At 28.5% G+C, this 24,035-nt stretch overlaps 3 protein-coding genes and 1 long non-coding RNA gene across 11 annotated transcripts in view; 3 read left to right on the top strand and 1 right to left on the bottom strand.

Moving 5' to 3' along the window:
- The window catches only part of Mical (Molecule interacting with CasL), a 51,279-nt gene extending 44,857 nt beyond the window's left edge, over positions 1-6,422 (top strand). For 6 of the 7 annotated variants that reach the window (XM_067354135.1, XM_012371945.2, XM_012372211.2 and 3 more), the window contains 5 exons: positions 873-1,020; positions 2,837-2,946; positions 3,685-3,858; positions 4,684-4,798; positions 5,996-6,422. In XM_067354135.1, coding sequence (XP_067210236.1) covers positions 873-1,020; positions 2,837-2,946; positions 3,685-3,858; positions 4,684-4,798; positions 5,996-6,092 — 644 coding nt within the window. In that variant the 3' untranslated portion in view covers positions 6,093-6,422. Of the gene's footprint in view, positions 1-872; positions 1,021-2,836; positions 2,947-3,684; positions 3,859-4,683; positions 4,799-5,995 lie in introns of those variants that run through there. The other variant, XR_010889976.1, reaches the window with a different exon arrangement.
- A 4,510-nt stretch (positions 6,423-10,932) lies between these two features.
- LOC105675353 (uncharacterized) lies at positions 10,933-12,427 on the top strand. 2 transcript variants are annotated; one of them, XM_012372543.2, is made up of 2 exons: positions 10,933-10,956; positions 11,521-12,427. In XM_012372543.2, exon 2 carries the CDS (start codon positions 11,538-11,540, stop codon positions 12,198-12,200), a length of 663 nt encoding a protein of 220 aa, XP_012227966.1. In that variant the 5' UTR covers positions 10,933-10,956; positions 11,521-11,537; the 3' UTR covers positions 12,201-12,427. The 2 variants fall into 2 exon arrangements, with proteins under 2 accessions (XP_012227966.1, XP_012227876.1); XM_012372453.2 differs by lacking the exon at positions 10,933-10,956 and adding an exon at positions 10,964-11,213.
- A 290-nt stretch (positions 12,428-12,717) lies between these two features.
- kin17 (kin17 DNA and RNA binding protein) lies at positions 12,718-14,704 on the bottom strand. Its single transcript, XM_012372322.2, has 3 exons — positions 14,549-14,704; positions 13,928-14,366; positions 12,718-13,825 (listed from the first exon to the last, which is right to left on the bottom strand). The coding sequence occupies exons 2-3, from the start codon at positions 14,331-14,333 to the stop codon at positions 13,047-13,049; spliced, it is 1,185 nt and encodes a 394-aa protein (XP_012227745.1). The 5' UTR covers positions 14,334-14,366; positions 14,549-14,704; the 3' UTR covers positions 12,718-13,046.
- A 968-nt stretch (positions 14,705-15,672) lies between these two features.
- Positions 15,673-18,390, top strand: LOC136999740 (uncharacterized). Its single transcript, XR_010890056.1, has 2 exons — positions 15,673-16,597; positions 16,942-18,390. It is a non-coding gene; the product is annotated as an uncharacterized lncRNA (long non-coding RNA).
- The last annotated feature ends 5,645 nt before the right edge of the window (positions 18,391-24,035 follow it).

Genomic DNA, 24,035 nt, shown 5'->3' with positions numbered 1-24,035 from the left:
TAATGTAACAGAATATTATTGCAATATAATATTGTTATACACGTGTTTCTTTGCTTGTCGCTATGCGGCGAAACCAGATTTAACTAACTCGTATTCAAATATTTGCCATGAAATGTATATAAAGCCTACAAAGGGTAAAATCCAAAGTGTATCTTTTCTTTGTCAGTTTAATTTTTGATACAATCCCAACAAGGGATTCAGAAATATTAAACAGATTATTTGAAATGGGGCGAGTAAATGTGAGAAATAGTCCATTTACTGCCTATTTGAAGCAAAAATCGGAATTTTTATAGAAATTAAATCGCGAGTTATATACATATAAGTAATGTATTCTATTTATTTAATTACCAACTCTATGATCAATTCTATACGGAGTATAACTACGTAGTAACAATGACATACATATATTATATTGCATGTTACATTTATGAATAAGAAATTACAATCAACCAGTAATTTATTGGTAATACTTTCTAGTAAACACAAGCTAACAGTAACATAACGTCAATGTTATAATTTTCCACTCAACAATGTAACTGCAATATAACATGCCTTGTACGTAAGAATTATATTGTTGAGTGGGAAATTATAACATTAATGTTACGTTACTGTTACTTTGTGTTTACTGGGTTATGTATATTACTTGTAACATTCCATTTTATTGCTTTTATATAACATAAATATAACAGTGTTTACTGGGTAGTAAATTCCTAATTTTACTCTTCATATTTTTTGTTTTAAAATTAAATAATCTGTTTCACTGAAATATACTTACGCTAATTGATCCCTATTTGTACTTGTAAATTTATCTCAAGTGTTACAAACATATGATTTCATATTTATACTATAATGTTATACTTTTCTTATTGCAGATGATAATTTGTCAGATGATGATACCAAAGCAACTGCTTTATCGACATCGTGTACGCAAAAAGTTACTGCAGCTGAAGAATCATGCAATAGTATTACACGTAAATTAAAGACTGTTAAAAAAGTAGCTAGACAAGCACAATTAAAGAGGTAAGAAATATATTATAATCTCATTTAAAAAAGTAACATGTTGGGCTCACAAAAAAAAAAGAAAACATGGAAGTAATAATTTTGATAAATTTTGAATGTATTGCAGTCAAGATACTCTCTCATCAAAATAAGAGATATGTATATTTTTATAAATGCTCATAGACTTATTAAGGAAATAGAATATCTGTAAGAAAATTTAGTGTTTGTTTTTAAGTGAATATTAGTCAAAACGATAAAGAATATAATAAAATATGTTAAATAAAAATTTTAAATAAAGATTATTTAGTTCTAAATTCAATTACATATAATAAATTATCTTCCATAACATTTTAAAAAATGTGAGCTAAAGATATCTTTATACATCTTTATATACTCTATTCTTATTATATAATTCTTTTATTAATTAGCAATTTGATTGGATTAATACATATTGTAGGATTTATAATAGTTGAATAAAATAAAATCCATACTTAAACAAATAAATAGTCAAATAGACAAATATTTTAATAAATAAATAGTCATCACAATAGTTATATTATTCCAAGAGTGATTAATAATGTGAAAAAACCATTTATTTATCACATTTAAAAATGTATATAAGTTAATGCGAATTTTTTTGGATATAATTTAAACAAAATATTTATTTTTTTGAAAAATATATAAATTTTGTTTTGATTTTTGTTTTTTTCTTGATGCCCTAACTAGACCGGAGGATGATCCTACTTGTGGCTTATCTGAGTGCATAGGTTGACAGATTAAAATTATATTAAAGTTGACTTTCAATCGTATTAACCATATCAAATAATTATTTTTATCCAATTAAATCGATTCGGTCGGTCTGTCAAACTTTGCACTCGAATGAGCCACAAGTAGGATCATCCTCCGGTCTAGTTAGGGCATGAGTGATTTTGATTTTGATCTTGAAAAATCAAGTAAAAATCAACATTTTACAACATTAAATTCAAAAATTAAATCAAAAATTAAATTTAAAAATTAAAATAAATATAGGTTTTTAAAACATTTCAAATTATATAAATAAGGAATATGACGTAAAGAACCGAATGCGATTGTTGGTGCGGAATAAATTTCTCAAAACTAAAAAAAGCTTGTACATTAATAATATTTCGGCTTTTTATACATCAATTTTATACGTCTTATATTGATTAATAATTCTTTCTTGAATTTTAAGAAATTTATTTATTCCGCACTTAACAACCGCGGTTAGTTCTTTACGTAATCTTCCTTATTTATAAATTTTTTTATATATTAATGTAAATAAAACTGCTCCAATAAAAAAAAGTGAATAATCTGTAAATCTAAAAAAGTAATATTTTTATACTATAATATTGATCTTTTAGAATCAAATCATTGTATTTTATTTCCATTTATTTTTTATTTTTTATATTATAAAAAGCACAGACACTTAAACTTGATCAAATCAGAAACGTTTTATATGGTATGCAATGTCAAAATCTGCCATTACAGTTTTCAAAATTATACAATCTACTTGAAATTTGTACATATTCTAATTATCACTTTATTTATTACTTATATGAAATAAATATTTTTATTTTTAAAAAATATGCAAATTTCCGAACTTTGTCCATATAAATACAATTACCTAAATTTATTTCTAAGATATCGCTGATAACATTTTAAAATATTATAACAGTATACATATATGCACTAATGGGAAAATATATCATGTTCTTATATTTTTTGTAAGAAATGTCATATAAAATTATTATTGATTAATAGTATGTTACTTCCTCAAAGTCTTATTTGAAATTACTACTAATTTAAATATATTTTATAGATTGCGGATGGCTCAAGAAATTCAGAGGAAATTAGAAGAAACCGAAGTAAAACAGAAAGAATTAGAAAGTCGGGGTGTAAGTGTCGAGAAAGCACTACGTGGTGAAGGAGGTATGTATTATATTATTTATATGCAGATATTCTGTTTCTTATGAAATTTTTTACATATAACTTTTATATTTAATTTAAAAGAATTGTTGTGCAATAATTTAATATTTAGTTTCTATTCGATTATTTCCATATATTATATGACGTAAAAAATTTCTAACTTTTATTGATGTATATAAGCGATGAGGAATATCTTAATTATTAAGGCTTAATGCATGAAATTACGTCAATTTTGGATAATACGGTGTATGCGCATCATGCTCCACGCCTAGATATATGTATAATTCTGTAATTTTTTGACTAAAAGATTTTTTTTTTTGAAAATATTAAAATGTTAACAAACCGAAAAAGTGTTGTTTAAGCTGGCAAATAATGTTGAAAAACATTTTATGATTATATAGAAAATATATAAATTATATAGAAAAATAAATATTTACATTTTTTAAATAAAAAAATACATATTTTTTAATAATAATTTTTCGTAAACTTTTTAATATATTTTTAATATCTTTTCGTGCATTATATACGCGCACATACACACATACGCGCGTGCGTAGATTTTTTATGCTCTTTTGAGTTAGTGTAATAACATTATTATTAGAATCCAAATAATTGTCATTTTATAGAATTACTTGACCACTTCTGTTCGATATTTTAAGTTAAAAATAATGAGATAAGGAGCTACTGTTATTTCAAACTGGATGCCAAACATTATCAATCTGATTAAGTAATTTTATTTAGATTTCTCCAACCGTGAAGAAGCTGATTTGCTCAGGGAATGGTTCGATCTTATGAAGGAACGCACAGAATTGCGTAGATACGAAAAAGAGCTTCTAGTGCGCGCACAAGAAGTCCAATTAGAAGATCGGCATGAACGATTACAGCAAGAACTACGTAACCGCCTGGCTGATGATGGTAAATATTGTTTTTATCCAATTCATAAATATATATATATACATTTTTTTAAATTAAAATACGATGATTTTTTGCGGAGTTACAATACTTTAAAAATTGCCTGTTTTGAAGCAATTTTTCTTGATCCCTTAATTATTGTAAGTAGTGTATATAATATTTTATAATTATTAAAGTCAATCAAATATATATATATATATATATATATATGAAGTGTTCTATAAGACGGAGCTACATATTGAGCCACTTTTCGTAAAATGCTACAAATAACCGAAAAAATTTTTAAGACTCTTTAATTCAGCACCTTATTTTGAAAGAACTTAAATTAAATTGCACAATTGCTTATTCTAATTGTAAACAAAAATATAATACATAAATCCTTTTCGCTGCCCAAGTGCAGCGAAAAGGATTTATGTATTATATTTTTGTTTACAATTAGAATAAGCAATTGTGCAATTTAATTTAAGTTCTTTCAAAATAAGGTGCTGAATTAAAGAGTCTTAAAAATTTTAGTTTATTTCATATTATTAGAATTTTGCGTTTTATTTACATTGCTGTTAGAATCTATTAATTGTGATAGATGGCTGGCAGCATATTTGCTTTAATGAATTTTCTAAAACCATAATTTGTTAGCTACGGCTGGAGTCGACACGTGTGTCTGGTACTGCTGTATTTAATTATCAATTTTGTTAATAAATTAGTCCCAATTTTACTGTTTTATTGAAACTGTCATTACTATTTATATAAAAAAAGGATAAGAGTATAAATAAAAGTATGATAAAATACAATTACCAACAGTTTATATTAAAAATTAACTTTATTTTACAGATGCTAAGAAGACTAGTGATGATGTTAAAAAGGAAGGAGAAATCTTGACGGAAATGTTGGAGATAGTAGCAAAGAGGGATTCTTTAATTGTTCTATTAGAAGAAGAACGACAAAGGTAAAACATGGTGTTTAGCATGTATTATTGTTACATATGTAAATGCATGTTATATCTATATTTTTAATATTTTCTCACACAATTCTGAATACTCGTTTTATATTTTTATATTGCCATCTATTCTACTTTTGTGCATTTCCGCATTTTATGCATGTACATATATATATATATATATACCCAGTCAGCAAAGTCTGTTTGAACAGATATTGCCAAATTTTTGTCAGCAAAAAGACTGCAGATTATATACAAAACCTGTTAGATTAGATGATGATAGCAGAATATCAGCAGAAATGTTACAAAACCTACTGACATAATTTGACAGCAGATTAGTAGCAGAAATCGAGCAGGACCTGCGCAACGCAGTTTGATTGCAGATTGGCAGCAGAAATCGAGCAAAATCTGCGCAGTGCAATTTGTTAGTTGTGCAATGTTGTTTACCGCTATGCGGCGTGTTTCTTCATAAACTCGTACTCAAGATTCATCTACAGTGCATATAAAATGTGGTCAGTGGCTTAATTAAGCTTATTAATTTAATACAATAATCTGATACAACCCTCATAGGAGATTCAGAATATTAAACTGATTTTTGAGATTGAAAATCCGCCGCGAATGGACCCGATATTGCAGTGATTTCGGGATTTGGCCCAATAAATTAATTAAAACATAAGTATTTTTTTGTCCCAATAAAGCAAATATATATTATATACTTTGCATACCTCGTTTACTACTTTTAATAAACGAAACGAGAAATGTAAAATTATAATGAAGCATTTAAATGCCACTATTCCATTTAAATTGTGACGGCAGGTTCTCGATTTCTGCCGACAATCTGATATCAAATTACACTGCACAGATCCTGCTCGTTTTCTGCCGCCAATCTGCTGTCAACCTATGTCGACAGATTCTGCCAGCAAAACACGAGCTTATAATGTGGACACAGATGGCATCGTATCTGCTGCCACGTTCTGAGCGAATTTGCTCACAAACTGCCGACAGGCTGCTAACATTTTGTTGACTGGGTATATAGTGTTGTGTTCGCTTATCTTTTTATTTTATTCAAATTATTAACGCTATTGTAAAACATTACAAATTTGTTAGCATATGTATACAATCAATAGTTTAATTAATAATGTAATAGTTACACACAACTTTATGTTGCAATATAAAATTTTTTTAATAAATGTAAATCTTTTTTAGATATCAGGATGAAGATCGTGATCTCGAAGCTCAAATGCTGGCTAAAGGCCTGAGATTAACGCCAATTAAAAAATGTGATCCTAAATATTCAGTTTAATATGGAAATTATCCTTCTGTATATATATTCTTCGCTATAATTTTTTATTACATGATAACACCAGAAAAAATATATGTAAGATTGTAAAAAAATTTAGGTGATGTGATTGGGAGAGATTAGAAAGTTAATATGTATTGATGTATCTAGAACATTTTTGCTTGTTTTCAAAATATATTTAATAATAAACATATCTTTTTTACAAATGTAATTAATTGTTTATTATCGACGCGAAAATAAATAAACCAAAATGTTTATTTTGTCAACATATAATTTAATTGTGTAAATAAAAGTTTCCGTTTATAAAATGTAATAAATCGTAATGTAAAAGAAGTATATTTTATTATGAGATGTTTATTATGATAATACTAACCGGTTATATTATACTTTATTTATGTATATGGTTATTTAATAAATGTATTTTTATTTATTAATTTAAATAAAAAGATTGCAAATTGTATATCATTTAACGCTAGATAACAATAAGCGAACGATGTGACGACGTCGCCTTCCTTGCCGGTTCGGTAAGAAAGGAAGGGAAGAGGAGAAATACTGTCCGCTTTATTCCAACGTCCGAAGTTGACCGAAGCACGGAGTCACATATATACGTGGCTTGCTCTATGTGTGATTACCCCAAGATCTATAAAGAGAAGGTTACTTCAGGCAAACCGGTTGTGGGCGAGGGACGATGAAGTAAGGGAGGAGTTAGAACAGCTTGTAGGCGAGGGGCGACGAAGTAAAGGGGGAGCTAGAAACAGCTTGTAGGCGAGGGGCGACAAAGGAAGGGGAGAGCATGATGATCTCATCGTCAAACAGTAGCTGTCTCTCTCGCACGCTTTAGTGTTTTCTCTCTCGCTCCTTTAATATAGAATTGCTTTGAGTTTTTATCGAAAAAATACTTTTATTTTCTAAAATATTGATAACACTGGAAATTGCGTAATAAAAATTGAAAAGTAAATTAGAAAAGCGCTATAAATTACATATATTGCAAATTATAGCGCTAGATATTTAACATTTATAATGTTAAATATCGCTGCAACAGATGCATTTGTAATACAAATTGCTTTGTACTCGTATTTAGACTGTAATATCAATGAAAATAAAATATAATTTGGGGATATACACAAAAAACATTATTTGTAAAGTAGTAAAATAAAAGAAAAAATAGTACATATTTAAAAATTATTTTTAAAATAATATTTACTGTTTATATGCATTATTTACAAAAGAAATACTATAAAGAAATTTATTTTTTATATTTAATTGTGAAAACCTCAAAAATTGTCAAGAAATTGTAACTGAAATTCATAAATGTAAGTACAATTCTAGGATAATATAAAAAGCATCATACACAAATTTATTATGATACAAACTTAAATAATGAAATTGTAATATATGTTTTAATATTGCAAATGTGAATATTTATATGATAAAATTTACAAAGTGTTAATAATTTTCAAATATTTGCTAATAAAATATTATTGAAATGTTTCTGTTGAACTCTTAAAATAATTCTTTAAAACAAATATGATGGGGTATATATTAGAGATCATTAAATATGCGACAACATTGTGATTATAAAGTTTTATAAGTATCTATAATAAAAATTAAGTATAATAAATATAATAAGTATATAAGTATAATAATAAAATTTTTATAAGTATCTATAATAATAAAAATACACACATATATGTTGTATTAATCTGTTAATATAAAGAAATTTATTTGCGTTAATTTAATTAATAATTTTTTTATATTAACAGATTAATACAACATATATGTGTATTTTTATTATTATAGATACTTATAAAAATTTTATTATTATACTAATATACTTATTATATTTATTATACTTAATTTTTATTATAGATACTTATAAAATTTTATAATCACAATGTTGTCGCATATTTAATGATCCCTAATATATACCCCATCATATTTGTTTTAAAGAATTATTTTAAGATTTCAACAGAAACATTTCAATAATATTTTATTAGCAAATATTTGAAAATTGTTAACACTTTGTAAATTTTATCATATAAATATTCACATTTGCAATGTTGAAACATATATTATAATTTTATTATTTAAGTTTGTATCATAATAAATTTGTGTATGATGCTTTTTATATTATCCTAGAATTGTACTTACATTTATGAATTTTAGTTACAATATTTTGACAATTTTTGAGGTTTTCACAATTAAATATAAAAAATAAATTTCTTTATAGTATTTCTTTTGTAAATAATGCATATAAACAGTAAATATTATTTTAAAAATAATTTTTAAATATGTACTATTTTTTCTTTTATTTTACTACTTTACAAATGATGTTTTTTGTGTATATCTACAAATTATATTTTATTTTCATTAATATTACAGTTTAAATACGAGTACAAAGCAATTTGTATTACAAATGCATCTGTTGCAGCGATATTTAACATTATAAACGTTAAATATCTAGCGCTATAATTTGCAATGTATGTAATTTATAGCGCCTTTCTAATTTACTTTTCAATTTTTATTACGCAATTTCCAGTGCTATCAATATTTTACAAGATAAAAGTATTTTTTCGATAAAAACTCAAAGCATTTCTATATTAAAGGAGCGAGAAAGAAAACACTAAAGCGTGCGAGAGAGACAACTACTGTTTGACGATGAGGGGGTCGATTGTGGGTGTTTACGATAATTCAAATTCGAGTTAGTTTCACTAGGGCCAAAAAATGAGATAGACATAACCATCTAGAACCTTTATGATTCATGACAACTCGACGCTGTCTTGTATTGCTTGAGTTATATTCATTGAATTTATTGAGTTTATTGAGCAAATTTTATTGTAATAGAAAAATGTCATTTATTATTATTATTAATTATATTATTATTAATTTATTAAAGAGGTATACCAACATACATACCAACATTATTTGTTTCTTTCATAGACTGATTTGCAGTTGACATTTTTCTATTACAATAAAATTTGCTCAATAAACTCAACAAATTCAATGAATTTAACTCAAGCAATACAAGACAGCGTCGAGTTGTCATGAATCATAAAGGTTCTAGATGGTTATGTCTATCTCATTTTTCGGTCCTAGTGAAACTAACTCGAACTTGAATTATCGTAAACACCCTGTGTGTATTTCAAAACCTAGTGAAAATAACAAAAGTGAATATTCACTTGATTGTGTAAATTTCACTATAGTGAAAATGCGAATTATTTCACGTGAGATTATTCGACAAGTATTTAGATGTCGAATTCAGTCAAATTGTGTCAAATTTGCATCGTATTGTGCAGTCTCACGGAGCCAGCGTATAAAAAATGGATTTGGTTATGTTGCTGATGATAGAAGAAAATGAGAGAGATAGGAATAAAAGGCAGCAAAGAAATTTAAATATAATAAGGAGAAGATTGAGAGATACACAGGATCCATTTGATATCTCGGATAATGCATTTCTCAAATTGTACAGGTATATAGATACAAATAAATTATATTTTATTTTCGATTTAGAATTAGACAATATAAAAAAATATTATGAACAAAATAAATATTAAATATTTTAGAGAAATAAAAAAAATTGGTATATATAGATATCAAACGTAACGCACAATGGATATAAATTCATATGACATATTTATATTTTATATCTTATTTGTATCTACATTATCCGTCCAAAATCGGGGTATTGTTGCATGAAACGGATCATTAAGTCTTTTTGTTTCTTTTGTTTCTTTCTCAGTAACGTTCATTATTTTCAAATTATAATAAATTATAATGATAAAAATAATATTGGAACACAGCCGATTGTACTTGGTTATATATGATAATACAATATGATATACAAACATTCGACCATTGCTCGCACTCACATCTCACATCTGTGATTTTCACTCTCGTGAGCCTAGGGATATCGCATTTTCACTACGCTTATAGCCAATCGCGCATATTTTTTCATGTGAGATGAAAATACGAGAGGCGAGGAAAGTCGACAAAGATACACAATCGACCCCGAGATCATCATTGCCCCTCTTGTCGCTCGCCCCGCTCAGCATTTGCCCCTCTTGCCGCTCGCCCCGCACAGCATTAGCCCCTCTTGCCCCTCGTCCCTCTTTGCGCATGAGGTAACCTTTTCTCTATAGATCTTGGGTGTTTACGATAATTCAAGTTCGAGTTAGTTTCACTAGGACCGAAAAATGAGATAGACATAACCATCTAGAACCTTTATGATTCATGACAACTCGACGCTGTCTTGTATTGCTTGAGTTAAATTCATTGAATTTGTTGAGTTTATTGAGCAAATTTTATTGTAATAGAAAAATGTCAACTGCAAATCAGTCTATGAAAGAAACAAATAATGTTGGTATGTATGTTGGTATACCTCTTTAATAAATTAATAATAATATAATTAATAATAATAATAAATGACATTTTTCTATTACAATAAAATTTGCTCAATAAATTCAATGAATTTAACTCAAGCAGTACAAGACAGCGTCGAGTTGTCATGAATCATAAAGGTTCTAGATGGTTATGGGCGGTATTCATAGTCCCTTCTTATATTCAAAATCGTCTTAAGCACGGACTTATATTCGCTCTCTTCGTCAAACATAGATTGTGTCTGACGAAGAGAGCGAATATAAGTTCGTGCTTAAGACGATCTTGAATATAAGAACGGACTATGAATACCGGCCTATGTCTATTTCATTTTTCGGCCCTAGTAAAACTAACTCGAACTTGAATTATCGTAAACACCCATCGTAAACACCCCTTGTGATTACCCTTCCATTTGTCCATCTTGCTTTTTGCGTCTCGAATCTGGCATCACTGCACTGCATAGCAGTGTCCATTCCAGTATATTTATAGTTCAGTGAGTTTTAGTGAGTTTTATATAGCTCAATGAGCATGATAAAATGAGATATAACCTCTCTATTATATTACACATCAATTATGTTAAAAATATTTATTAATGTTTAATATAAGTGAAAGGCACTTAAATAACAATATAAAAAAATATTACATATTAATTTCTTTATATATTTCATTAAATCTATAAATGATCTTGAAATATAAAGTGACTATTTAATGTAATAGTTTACTGTTGAATTTTATTGTTATTGTATATTAGTAAGTTATTTATTTATACTGTTTAATCTTAAACTTGAACATTATTCTGTCACACAATTATGGATATGTGTTTATTCTATTTATTATTGTGTAAAATAATACACTAAATAGGAATACTTTTGTATGAATAATTTCTAAGCAAAAAGCATTTGAAAAGAGATATGATACAATTACAGGAGAATGAGAATTAGTTCAATAGTTATATATTGATTATAAACTTCATAAATTTTTGACCATTTAATTATATGTATTTTTTAAATCTTGTATTTGTTTCTATACTTTATACTATTTATATTTTATGTTACAGAGTTATATATTAGAAGGATGGCTTATATTCTGAGCAAGATTCCCATTTTATGTCAAACTGCTTTCCACAAGAATATAAGATTTAAATCTGCTGTTAAAATGATATCTATAAGAAATTGTCATATCACTAACAGAACAAATCCCATGGCAGAACAGAGATTTAAGCTCAAGGACAATATAAGTAGTGATTATAAACTTATATATAGAGAGCACAAAATTGTCAATTTCGTAACTATTGTTGCATATACTTGTGGATGGCTAGGTCTCACTGCTGGTACAATGAGTATGGGATATTTGATCTACAAAAATCCACCGTTACAGCAAGAAGGTATAAAAGATGGATCTGGCAAGGAAATATTGAAACCTTTAAGTCAATTCGGTAGGATAACTGCGATATGTGCTAGCATTACTTTATCCATCTTAGCTATAATAGCTAGTAAAGTCATCCCATTTAGAATTTATCACAATCCTACAGAGAAATTGTACAAAGCTATCTTTGTAAGTAATGCGTTGGGCAAAGCACAGATATTAACATTTGGCGAAGGTACTGTTGTGCCTAAATTTGGGCGTAAATATATAGGAGATTTGTTGTTTGATATTAATGGTTATACTGTTTTACTTGATAAAGAATGTTTTCCAGTGCCATATGCACGTGAACAAATGATTCGTAGAACTGTTTAGAATTTATTTTTTTCTAAAAATAAACTAAAGAATTTACCTTTTTCATAAAATAAACTTGTGTACAAAATATCAAAATCTTGTTTTTTATCAATGCTTTAAATAACATTGTTATTTTATATACTTTAATAGTATATATATGTATGTATGTATATATAGGAAATGTATATATAATATGGAAAGGAAATATGTGTAATCAGATGCACGTAAATAAAATAAATGATATTTGATGTTGGTATTATTTAATATATAATAATTTAAAAAATACACACACACATATATATATACACACATAAAATAAACAAACATAAAATATTTAGAGTTGTATGACATACTAATTTTCGCATTAAAAAAACCATTGAATCACTCAATCATCATTACAAATAAAATAATTTTTTTTGCTCGATACTTTATATCTTACAAGTGCTTAAAACGCCAATAGTCAAAAGGTTAACATCTAATTTTGAAACCAGTTATTTTGGAAATTGATGTGTTAATTCATATTTAATATTTACAACGCTTTATGTATAACAAATAAGATATTTAATTTCTCTAATCTTACAAATCTACTTACACTATATATACTGATATGCATTTAATAAAAAACAAATTAATTTATCATGTAATTGATAAATCAATAAGTAAAAATTCGATAAAAAATTGGCCTTGGATGCTTTGCAAAAAATTGCTTCCCATATTGGATGTTAAATGTACTTTATATACAAGATTAATGTTTCATTACTTTTTTAGTTGTTAAATTTGTACACAGGTGCTCTTTGAAGTAATCCATGACATTATCGCGATGCTAAAATGTATAATTTTTTCTTAGTATTCTCCTTTCATTGTTTCTCACGCTGCATATTTGCATACTTGTTCATATGAAAGCTTTTCCACAATCCTTTTGTCTTCTTCAAGTTCAACGTCTATACTATAATGTTCTATGTGCAATTTCTTCACTATCGCTCTCCTGTCTTTATACTTTCCCCAAAGAATCAATATTTCTTTACCTATCGCAGGAATTACTGTTTCCAAATATTCTTGGTCCAATCTTATAATATGTCCACTAACTTCTTCCGGACTCTTCAATTTTACTTTACCAACAAAACCATCTTTCTCAATTGATTGAACAACACCTTTGGCTTTGTAATATTTGTTGCCCAGATTTTTTGTAATTACTTTAACCATTAATCCTTCCTTAAGCCAGCCTTCAATTGGGCAAGAATTATTGTTGCTTTTTAATTTCTTAGCAGATTTCATCTCGGTGTCATCAGTGACTCTTTTTAGTTTCCTATCTTTCTCATCAACTGATTTGTTCAACATTGATTTATCTTGATTAGTATTTTCATTTTTTATTTTCTCTTGCTTTATATTAATTACAGGAAGGAAGTTTAATTTTGGTTTTAATTTTATATCGAGAACTAAAGGTACATTATTCTCGGGACGTATTAACGGTGTCTTGAATGTCTCACTTTCTTCTTCCTTTTCATCTGGCTTTGCTCTCTCTATTTGTTTCCCAATAAATTCCATCAGTCGTTCATTATCATCCTTATCCATTTTTTCTTTTTTTGCTTTTTTCTCTTGTGCAGCAAGTGTCTCAGGATCTCTATCAATATACGTTACGTACCAACCTGAAAAATTATAAGATATATTTTACAAGATATAAAATTTTATTAGTAAATAAATTTTTAATTTGTGAAGCACGAGAGAAAAAATTTTAAACAATGCATCACCTTTTTCTGTTTCATCCACAATACATTGTCCAGAGCGTCCAAGCCATTTCACATATGCTGTCAAGGTAAGCCACTGAGTTGCATTCATATGTACATGTCCTCTGTCAGAAATGTATTCTTGATATACCCGATTTGCTGGCACTCGTTTGGTACCAAATTGTCTTTTTAATAAATTCAGATATCCTTGTGAAAATTCTCGCGAAAATTGATCCATATACCGATGGGAGTTTTCAGCAAAGAGCAATAATTGACGATGATGTGACTCTGACATCGTATGACATTTGAATCCGTTTTCGTCTCGACATTGTTTTTGACACATCTGACAATACCATCTTAATTTCTGTAGTCCTTTTGCCTTAATCTTATTAGCGATGTATTTTGGTGTGCCTACTTCGTGCTTCCCCATTATTTACACTCCTATTTTAATGTAAGTGGAAATCTGTAATTGAATTGCAAATCGATTGTTTATTAAATATTTGTTTTCCAAAGTCTAATCTAACCAAACATAAAAAAATATAAAATTGTCATTTGTTTCAAAAAGAAAGATATCATAAATATTGATACAAATATTAATCATAGATACTTTGACATTTATTTAGCATATGAATATATTTAACTTACAATCTGCCACTGCTTAAAATACTGTATTTGATAAATATTAAAAAAACCAATTTTATCCAAAGATGTAATATGGCTCCGAGAGGTCTCCCCACTTGCGGCCATCTGGTGCGGCCATTCGGAGTGGGGGCAATGACAGAGAGTGAAGGCGGGAGCACAGACTTTTGCATAAAGCATAACGCATAAGCATAAGGAAATTGATTGGTCCGTTTCCTTATGCATTTGCTTATGCTTATATATAGACCAATCAATTTCCTTATGCTTATGCGTTATGCTTTATGCAAAAGTCTGTGCTCCCGCCTTGAAGATTCAAATAGCGTGTGGCAATCGTCGAGTCAAAAAAAGAACAAACTGACTTTACCAATAAAGAGATAATCTTATAGCGTTTTCGATTATACAGGATTTGAACGACCCAGGGTTGATCAATCACTATTTTACTATAAATGCAAGTCTTTCATTGGTGGAGAGGTTGCAATGACGTCATTAACCAACCCTGGGTCGTTCAAATCCTGTATAATCGAAAACGCTATTAGTTACCGACGTTGAGTTGTGATTAGCAACTATTTAAGGGGATGCTGGAGTGGCAGCCGAACTCCGACGCGAAAGCGCCATCATTTCGATGGTACTAAAAATGAAGCGACATTATCGGCGTAGCCTACGCCGCGTAGGTCCGTGTGTACGCATTTGTTTGTAGTGGTAACTCACTACACTGACGTGTGGTCTGTGTACGTGTGTCATCGGAAGTTTGTAAACAAACGATGCTTGCGCTTGTTTCCTCGACTGAAATTTCGTCGCAAGGCTGCAATATAATGTCCGAGAAAACATAGGCGTATACAAGGTGTCAAATAAATACAAACTAAATATGACAAAATAATAAATGAAAAATATACATATAATACTATATATATCACTGAAGAAAAATGTCTTATACTTTTCTTATTTTTATTCTTATATAATTAATACAAAGTTAATTATTATTTATTGAGTATACAGATATTGAACATAATTATCTTTATTTTGTATTTTATAGAATAATGATAAAAGTGTTTTACATATCTTATATTTTATATATATACTGAATACATTTTTTGAATATTGTAATATGCATTTATCGTTTCAGTCATTATGCTATGAAATCCAAAATAAAGATAACTACATATTTGTGCAATATGTGTGTATACGTTTAAATTAATTAATTATTTAATTAATTTATATACTTATTTATTTTGTACTTATTACATAAGGAAAAAAAGGAAATAACTTTCTTTTTTTTAGTTATATGTACAGTACACACACATAATACTGTACATATCACTAAAAAAAGAAAGTTATTCTTTCCTTTTTTCCTTATGTAATAAGTACAAAATAAATAAGTATATAAATTAATTAAATAATTAATTAATTTAAACGTATACACACATATTGCACAAATATGTAATTATCTTTATTTTGGATTTCATAGCATAATGACTGAAACGATAAATGCATATTACAATATTCAAAAAATGTATTCAGTATATATATAAAATATAAGATATGTAAAACACTTTTATCATTATTCTATAAAATACAAAATAAAGATAATTATGTTCAATATCTGTATACTCAATAAATAATAATTAACTTTGAATTAATTATATAAGGATAAAAATAAGGAAAGCGACATTAATTATATATAATATATAGTCTATATTATTATATGTGTCAAATGTTATATTTTCATTTTTACTTTATATTTATTACACATTGTATATGTCTATTTCGTTTCGTACATTGGAGCCTTGTGATGGAATTTGAGTCCAAGAAAAATATGTGCGAATATTTGTATATATATATAATATTTTATGATATAATATATATTATATTATAATATAATATATATTATAATATAATATATATAATATAATATATATTATAATATATATTATTATTATATAATATAATATATATTATATTTTATAATATTTTTATGCGCCCGTCCAAGCATCCGTCAACGTGCTACAGCCCGTGCAGGGGAATCAACCGCATGGAAAATTAAACGCATTAAATAAAGTAAGTAATAAAATTAAATTGTAGCATCTGTGTGAATGAATGTGCGTGCATGTGTATTCGCGAGTGTATGTGCGTGCATGCGTATTCGCGAGTGTATGTGCGTGTATGTCCGTGCATGCGTATTCGCGAGTGTATGTGCGTGTATGTCCGTGCATGCGTATTCGCGAGTGTATGTGCGTGTATGTCCGTGCATGCGTATTCGCGAGTGTATATGCGTGTATGTCCGTGCATGCGTATTCGCGAGTGTATGTGCGTGTATGTGCTTGCATGCACAATTAATTATATAAAATGTTAAATTTAATATTATATGTGTTTTTAAATATAATATTTTCTTCTGTTTGCAGCGGATTCACAACATTATAAGGAAGAAATTGCGCACGGTGCAGAAGAGGACACAAGGCAGGACACCACCACCACCACCACCACCAGCAGCACCATCACCACCTCAATGGCATATTTCGTGCGCTCCGCCGTATGTTACGACATACTCCACACACGCTCCAGCGTACAGTATTGCGTCACCATGTATTCCTCCGTGGCCACCACGATATCCACCGCCGGGACCACCATCGTATCTACCGCCGGGCCCACCATCGTATCCACCGCCGGGCCCACCATCGTACGGTGCACCATACCACCAGCCTTCGGCGTACAATCCATATGGATATTATTGGTAATTTTGTTCTATTCTATTCGTATTCTATTTCGTATTTCGTTATTTCACATCACATTTTGCGTTGTAAACTTCGGTCAATTATCATTAATTACAATATTGGTTTATTGTAATTATATTTTGCGCTATTTCTGTGATTTTAGTTTATTCGCAGCAAACATAAGATATATTAGACACAACGCAAAATGTGATGCGATTGAAAAGAGATTTGACGTGTAATATTTTTATGAAAACATGCAATGTTTTGAAAAAGAAACTGAAACGATAAGCATTATATAGTTTTGTATTTTTTGTTGAAATGTGCGATACATGTGCGATGTATTTTATTTCATTTATTATATGTATAACAAAATCTCTTTTCAATCGCATCACATTTTGTGTTATAAACTTTGGTCAATTATCATTAATTACAATATTGGTTTATTGTAATGGTTTTTTACACTATTTCTGTGATTTTAGTTTATTCGCAGGAAACATAAGATAATTAGACACAACGCAAAATGTGATGCGATAAAAAATAGATGTGTAATTAGTATTTTTATGAAAACATGCAATGTTTTAAAAAAGAAACTGAAACGATAAGCGTATAATTTTGTATTTTTTGTTCAAATGTGCGATACATGTGCGATACATGTGCGATGTATTTTATTTCGTTTATTATATGTATAACAAAATCTCTTTTCAATCGCATCACATTTTGTGTTATAAACTTTGGTCAATTATCATTAATTACAATATTGGTTTATTGTAATGATTTTTTACACTATTTCTGTGATTTTAGTTTATTCGCAGCAAACATAAGATGTATTAGACACAACGCAAAATGTGATGCGATTGAAAAGAGATTTGACGTGTAATTAGTATTTTTATGAAAACATGCAATGTTTTGAAAAAGAAACTGAGACGATAAGCATTATATAGTTTTGTATTTTTTGTTCAAATGTGCGATACATGTGCCATGTATTTTATTTCATTTATTATATGTATAACTCTTACTCGGACTATTATTGTATTATTTATATGAAAAAAATGTATTATAAAAATTTTTTTATACGTTATGTATAATGGAAATTTAATGGAAATTTAGAATTAGAATAAAACAATTCTATTTCTGCAAAAATGTTGTATCTTATTATCCTATAAACCCCCATAAATTCCTATAAACTTGTTTCAAAGTTTTGTAATGTGTTAGTCAATGTTATTTTACAAATGTCATTGTATAAATGTCAATGAGTCATGCATTTCTTGTATATGAAATAAATATGTAGAGATTTTAATGTACAGATATGGTTAAATTAATATTGTGTAAATTATTCTATGATTTTGAAATGTTTAATGTTAATACAATCATAATATGTAAAAATTTTAAAAATAGTTCTATTTTTACGAATAGGAATGCTTTTATAATGTGTTCAATTAGTACAGTTTTTCTTTCACTGTATCTTACACAATATTTAATTGAATCATATCTCTACATTAAAATCTCAACATATTTATTCTATATACAAGAAATAAATGATTCATTGACTACAATGACATTTGTAAAATAACATTGAATAACATTAATTATATATATATCAAATATGTATCTATATAAATTCTCTATATATAATTTATATTGTTCAATTTAAAAGTGCACTGTATCTTATACACAATATTATTTTACAATCTCTCTTTCTCTCTCTCTCTCTCTCTATATATATATATTGTGTATAATATTGTGTATAAGGTACAGTGCAATGAAAACTGTACAAATTGAACGTATAAAATCATTTTTCTTCGTAACACAAACCTCTATATATATATATATAGAGAAAGAGAGAGAGAGAAAGAGAGAGAGAGAGAGAGAGAGAGAAAGAGAGAGAAATAGCATATGTACATATTAGGTTAGTTATGTGTCCACACACACATTTATCCGTATAATATATGTATAATATATATGTATATAATAAACTAAAATGTACTAAATGACGGGTAAATGTGTGTGTAGACACATAACTAACCTAATATATACATATACTACTTTATGACACTGAGAACTGTATAGCGCCTCTATCCCAAAATCCCGGAACTAATCTATTGCCCTTTTTTACCTCATTATCGTCTATATTGCACGCATGCTTTGCATAAATTCTAATTCAGGAAACATTTTTAGACTACATCTCTGAACTCAATTCTAACAGTTCCCTATTAATCTTTGATATATTCTCTTTCGGCCGGAATGTTAATTTTGCACCTGCAAGCTGTATAATTTTTATATTAAACAAATATTTGTATGCACCGACAGCTTGTCGGTAAAATTTCCAAATTTTTTTCTGTTTTTTGTTTTAAATGTTATACCAGCCGATTCTTTAGCATGTATACTTTAATCACCTAAAAGGATTTGTAATTCTATACATGCAATAAAAAAATTTTCTTAAACTACGAAATTAATTTTTCGTCGGTAAAACAGTACTACTCCAGCATCGCCTTAACAAATTATTGATTTATTGCCATAGAAATAATATATTTACCTTAACAAAATTTGTATTTTGTTAATCAGTTTTATTTATTCTCACTCTTCATCTGTACATTGTATCGTCAACATCAAGTTAAAATATAGTTATCTAAAGCCCGCAGCACACGGTACTATTTTCTCTGCTGGATTGCTAACTAGATGTGTGTACTTGCTATCGTGTGGGCAGCAGTGCTGGCAGTGCTACTGGCCATATTGTTCACTTGGCTTCAGACGATGCGGGTTTCCATACTGGCTAAGCAAACTGAAGTAAACATGGAGTCAGTGTTGCTAGACGGGACGCTTTTTTTCACGAACGCACTTGATAGCGTTTTCGATTATACAGGATTTGAACGACCCAGGGTTGGTTAATGACATCATTGCAACCTCTCCACCAATGAAAGACTTGCATTTATAGTAAAATAGTGATTGATCAACCCTGGGTCGTTCAAATCCTGTATAATCGAAAACGCTATGAGAATCGGCCTCAACGGTGTACTAATTGAGGAAAAAAAAGGGCACTTGTAGACCCTTCTATTAAAAAATTATTAGAAAATTTTGTTTATCGTTAAAAAGTGATAAAAAGTAATAAAATAATAATAAATTAAACGCATGTAAATATTATGTTTATTTTTATAATAATAAAATAATTAATAATATTAATAAAAAATAAGCTAAAAAAGGAAAGGATGTTTAAATAATTGTTAATAACATTTTAATAACAATAAAATATTTTATTTGGCAGAATTATTTTCCCGCTTTGCAAGAACTTCTTTAATAATATTGATGCACTTTGATCGAGCCAGTGAAAGATCTTGCACGATTGAAGAATCTATACAAATGTCTTTTAACAAAGGAACTAAGTGATTGCGGTATAAAGAGCAACGTTATGTTCAGAATAAAAAATGCTAATTTAATTTTGGCTCGTTTAACGTTTTCAATATGAGAATTTTTGGAATGTTGGCTTTGGCTTTGACTTATTTGAAAATTACTGTCACAATTTTTAATATGTTTAGCCCTTTGTGAATGTCGTATTAAATCTGATTTACAGCATCTAATGGTAATATTGCACAAGTTACAAATTGTCTTATTTTCCGTAGGATGAGGAGCCAGCCATCCTTTAAATAAATCGTCAGCTAACCAAGAATTTTGAAAATTTTTAATATGCGTCTTTTTAATGGCTCCTTTTGAACTATCCATATTTCGCGTAACAAAAAATACATAGAAATATATATATGATATAAATATTATTATTTTTTACATGTACTCACCTAACTTTCTCCTGTAGCCTGTCAAACGTCTAACTTTTCGCGCCAGCACCCAACACTATAAGCCGTATACACCGCTGGATTCATAGCTGCAGCGCTGCGCATGCGCGAGAAAAAGCGTCCCGTCTAGCAACACTGAAACACACCTCTGCTCTGCTGATATTTGAACGAACTCTTATATCATCATGTACTCCTATTAACTATCTTTCAAAGTCCGGCTAAAATGGAGCGTTTCGGGCCGTTTCAACGGATAACCTTACTCTCTCTAGATGCTTATTTTCGCTTCTAGGCTACTTTCGACAATGTTATGTTCCTCGTGAAATTCTTAAATAATTCATAGGTCTTTTTAAAGGTTTTTTTTATTGTAAAATTTAAAATGCCAAGTATTAATATTTTATTATTTAAAAAACCTTAAAAAGACCTATGAATTATTCCGGCTAAAATGGAGCGTTTCGGGCCGTTTCAACGGATAACCTTACTCTCTCTAGATGCTTATTTTCGCTTCTAGGCTACTTTCGACAGTGTTATGTTCATAGGTCTTTTTTAAGGTTTCTTTTTTATTGTAAAATTAAAAAAAAAAATCTTAAAAAAGACCTATGAATTATTTAAGAATTACACAAGGAACATAACACTGTCGAAAGTAGCCTAGAAGCTAAAATAAGTATCTAATCTCTCTAGATGCCTATTTTAAATAATAAAATATTAATACTTGGCATTTTAAATTTTAAAAAAAAAAAAAAATCTTAAAAAAGACCTATGAATTATTTAAGAATTACACGAGGAACATAACACTGTCGAAAGTAGCCTAGAAGCGAAAATAAAAATCTAATCTCTCTAGATGCCTATTTTAAATAATAAAATATTAATACTTGGCATTTTGAATTTTACAATAAAAAAAAATCTTAAAAAAGACCTATGAATTATTTAAGAATTACACGAGGAACATAACACTGTCGAAAGTAGCCTAGAAGCGAAAATAAAAATCTAATCTCTCTAGATGCCTATTTTAAATAATAAAATATTAATACTTGGCATTTTGAATTTTACAATAAAAAAAAAATCTTAAAAAAGACTTATGAATTATTTAAGAATTACACGAGGAACATAACACTGTCGAAAGTAGCCTAGAAGCGAAAATAAGCATCTAGAGAGACTAGATGCTTATTTTCATCATGTACTCCTATTAACTATCTTTCAAAGTCCGGCTAAAATGGAGCGTTTCGGGCCGTTTCAACAGATAACCTTACTCTCTCTAGATAATTCATAATTCTAGTCTCTCTAGATGCTTATTTTCGCTTCTAGGCTACTTTCGACAGTGTTATGTTTCTCGTCTAATTCTTAAATATAATTCATAGGTCTTTTTTAAGGTTTTTTTTTATTGTAAAATAAAAAAAAAAATCTTAAAAAAGACCTATGAATTATTTAAGAATTACACAAGGAACATAACACTGTCGAAAGTAGCCTAGAAGCTAAAATAAGTATCTAATCTCTCTAGATGCCTATTTTAAATAATAAAATATTAATACTTGGCATTTTGAATTTTACAATAAAAAAAAATCTTAAAAAAGACCTATGAATTATTTAAGAATTACACGAGGAACATAACACTGTCGAAAGTAGCCTAGAAGCGAAAATAAAAATCTAATCTCTCTAGATGCCTATTTTAAATAATAAAATATTAATACTTGGCATTTTGAATTTTACAATAAAAAAAAAATCTTAAAAAAGACCTATGAATTATTTAAGAATTACACGAGGAACATAACACTGTCGAAAGTAGCCTAGAAGCGAAAATAAGCATCTAGAGAGACTAGATGCTTATTTTCATCGGGTGTTTACGATAATTCAAGTTCGAGTTAGTTTCACTAGGACCGACAATGAGATATACATAACCATCTAGAACCTTTATGATTCATGACAACTCAACGCTGTCTTGTATTGCTTGAGTTAAATTCATTGAATTTGTTGAGTTTAATAAATATAATTATATACATATATATATAATTATATCTATTAAAGAGGTATACCAACATACATACCAACATTATTTGTTTCTTTCATAGACTGATTTGCAGTTAACATTTTTTTATTACAATAAAATTTGCTCTATAAACTCAACAAATTCGATTAATTTAACTCAAGCAATACAAGACAGCGTTGAGTTGTCATAAATCATAAAGATTCTAGATGGTTATGTCTATCTCATTTTTCGGTCCTAGTGAAACTAACTCGAACTTGAATTATCGTAAACACCCATCATGTACTCCTATTAACTATCTTTCAAAGTCCGGCTAAAATGGAGCGTTTCGGGCCGTTTCAACAGATAACCTTACTCTCTCTAGATAATTCATAATTCTAGTCTCTCTAGATGCTTATTTTCGCTTCTAGGCTACTTTCGACAGTGTTATGTTTCTCGTCTATAATTCTTAAATAATTCATAGGTCTTTTTTAAGGTTTTTTTTTATTGTAAAATTAAAAAAAAAAATCTTAAAAAAGACCTATGAATTATTTAAGAATTACACGAGAAACATAACACTGTCGAAAGTAGCCTAGAAGCGAAAATAAGCATCTAGAGAGACTAGAATTATGAATTATCTAGAGAGAGTAAGGTTATCTGTTGAAACGGCCCGAAACGCTCCATTTTAGCCGGACTTTGAAAGATAGTTAATAGGAGTACATGATGAAAATAAGCATCTAGTCTCTCTAGATGCTTATTTTCGCTTCTAGGCTACTTTCGACAGTGTTATGTTTCTCGTGTAATTCTTAAATAATTCATAGGTCTTTTTTAAGATTTTTTTTTTTAATTTTACAATAAAAAAAAACCTTAAAAAAGACCTATGAATTATTTAAGAATTATAGACGAGAAACATAACACTGTCGAAAGTAGCCTAGAAGCGAAAATAAGCATCTAGAGAGACTAGAATTATGAATTATCTAGAGAGAGTAAGGTTATCTGTTGAAACGGCCCGAAACGCTCCATTTTAGCCGGACTTTGAAAGATAG

This window comes from Linepithema humile, chromosome 4, assembly GCF_040581485.1.
Source record: "Linepithema humile isolate Giens D197 chromosome 4, Lhum_UNIL_v1.0, whole genome shotgun sequence".
Taxonomy (NCBI): Eukaryota; Metazoa; Arthropoda; class Insecta; order Hymenoptera; family Formicidae; genus Linepithema; species Linepithema humile.
This window is presented reverse-complemented; position numbering and strand designations above follow the sequence as displayed.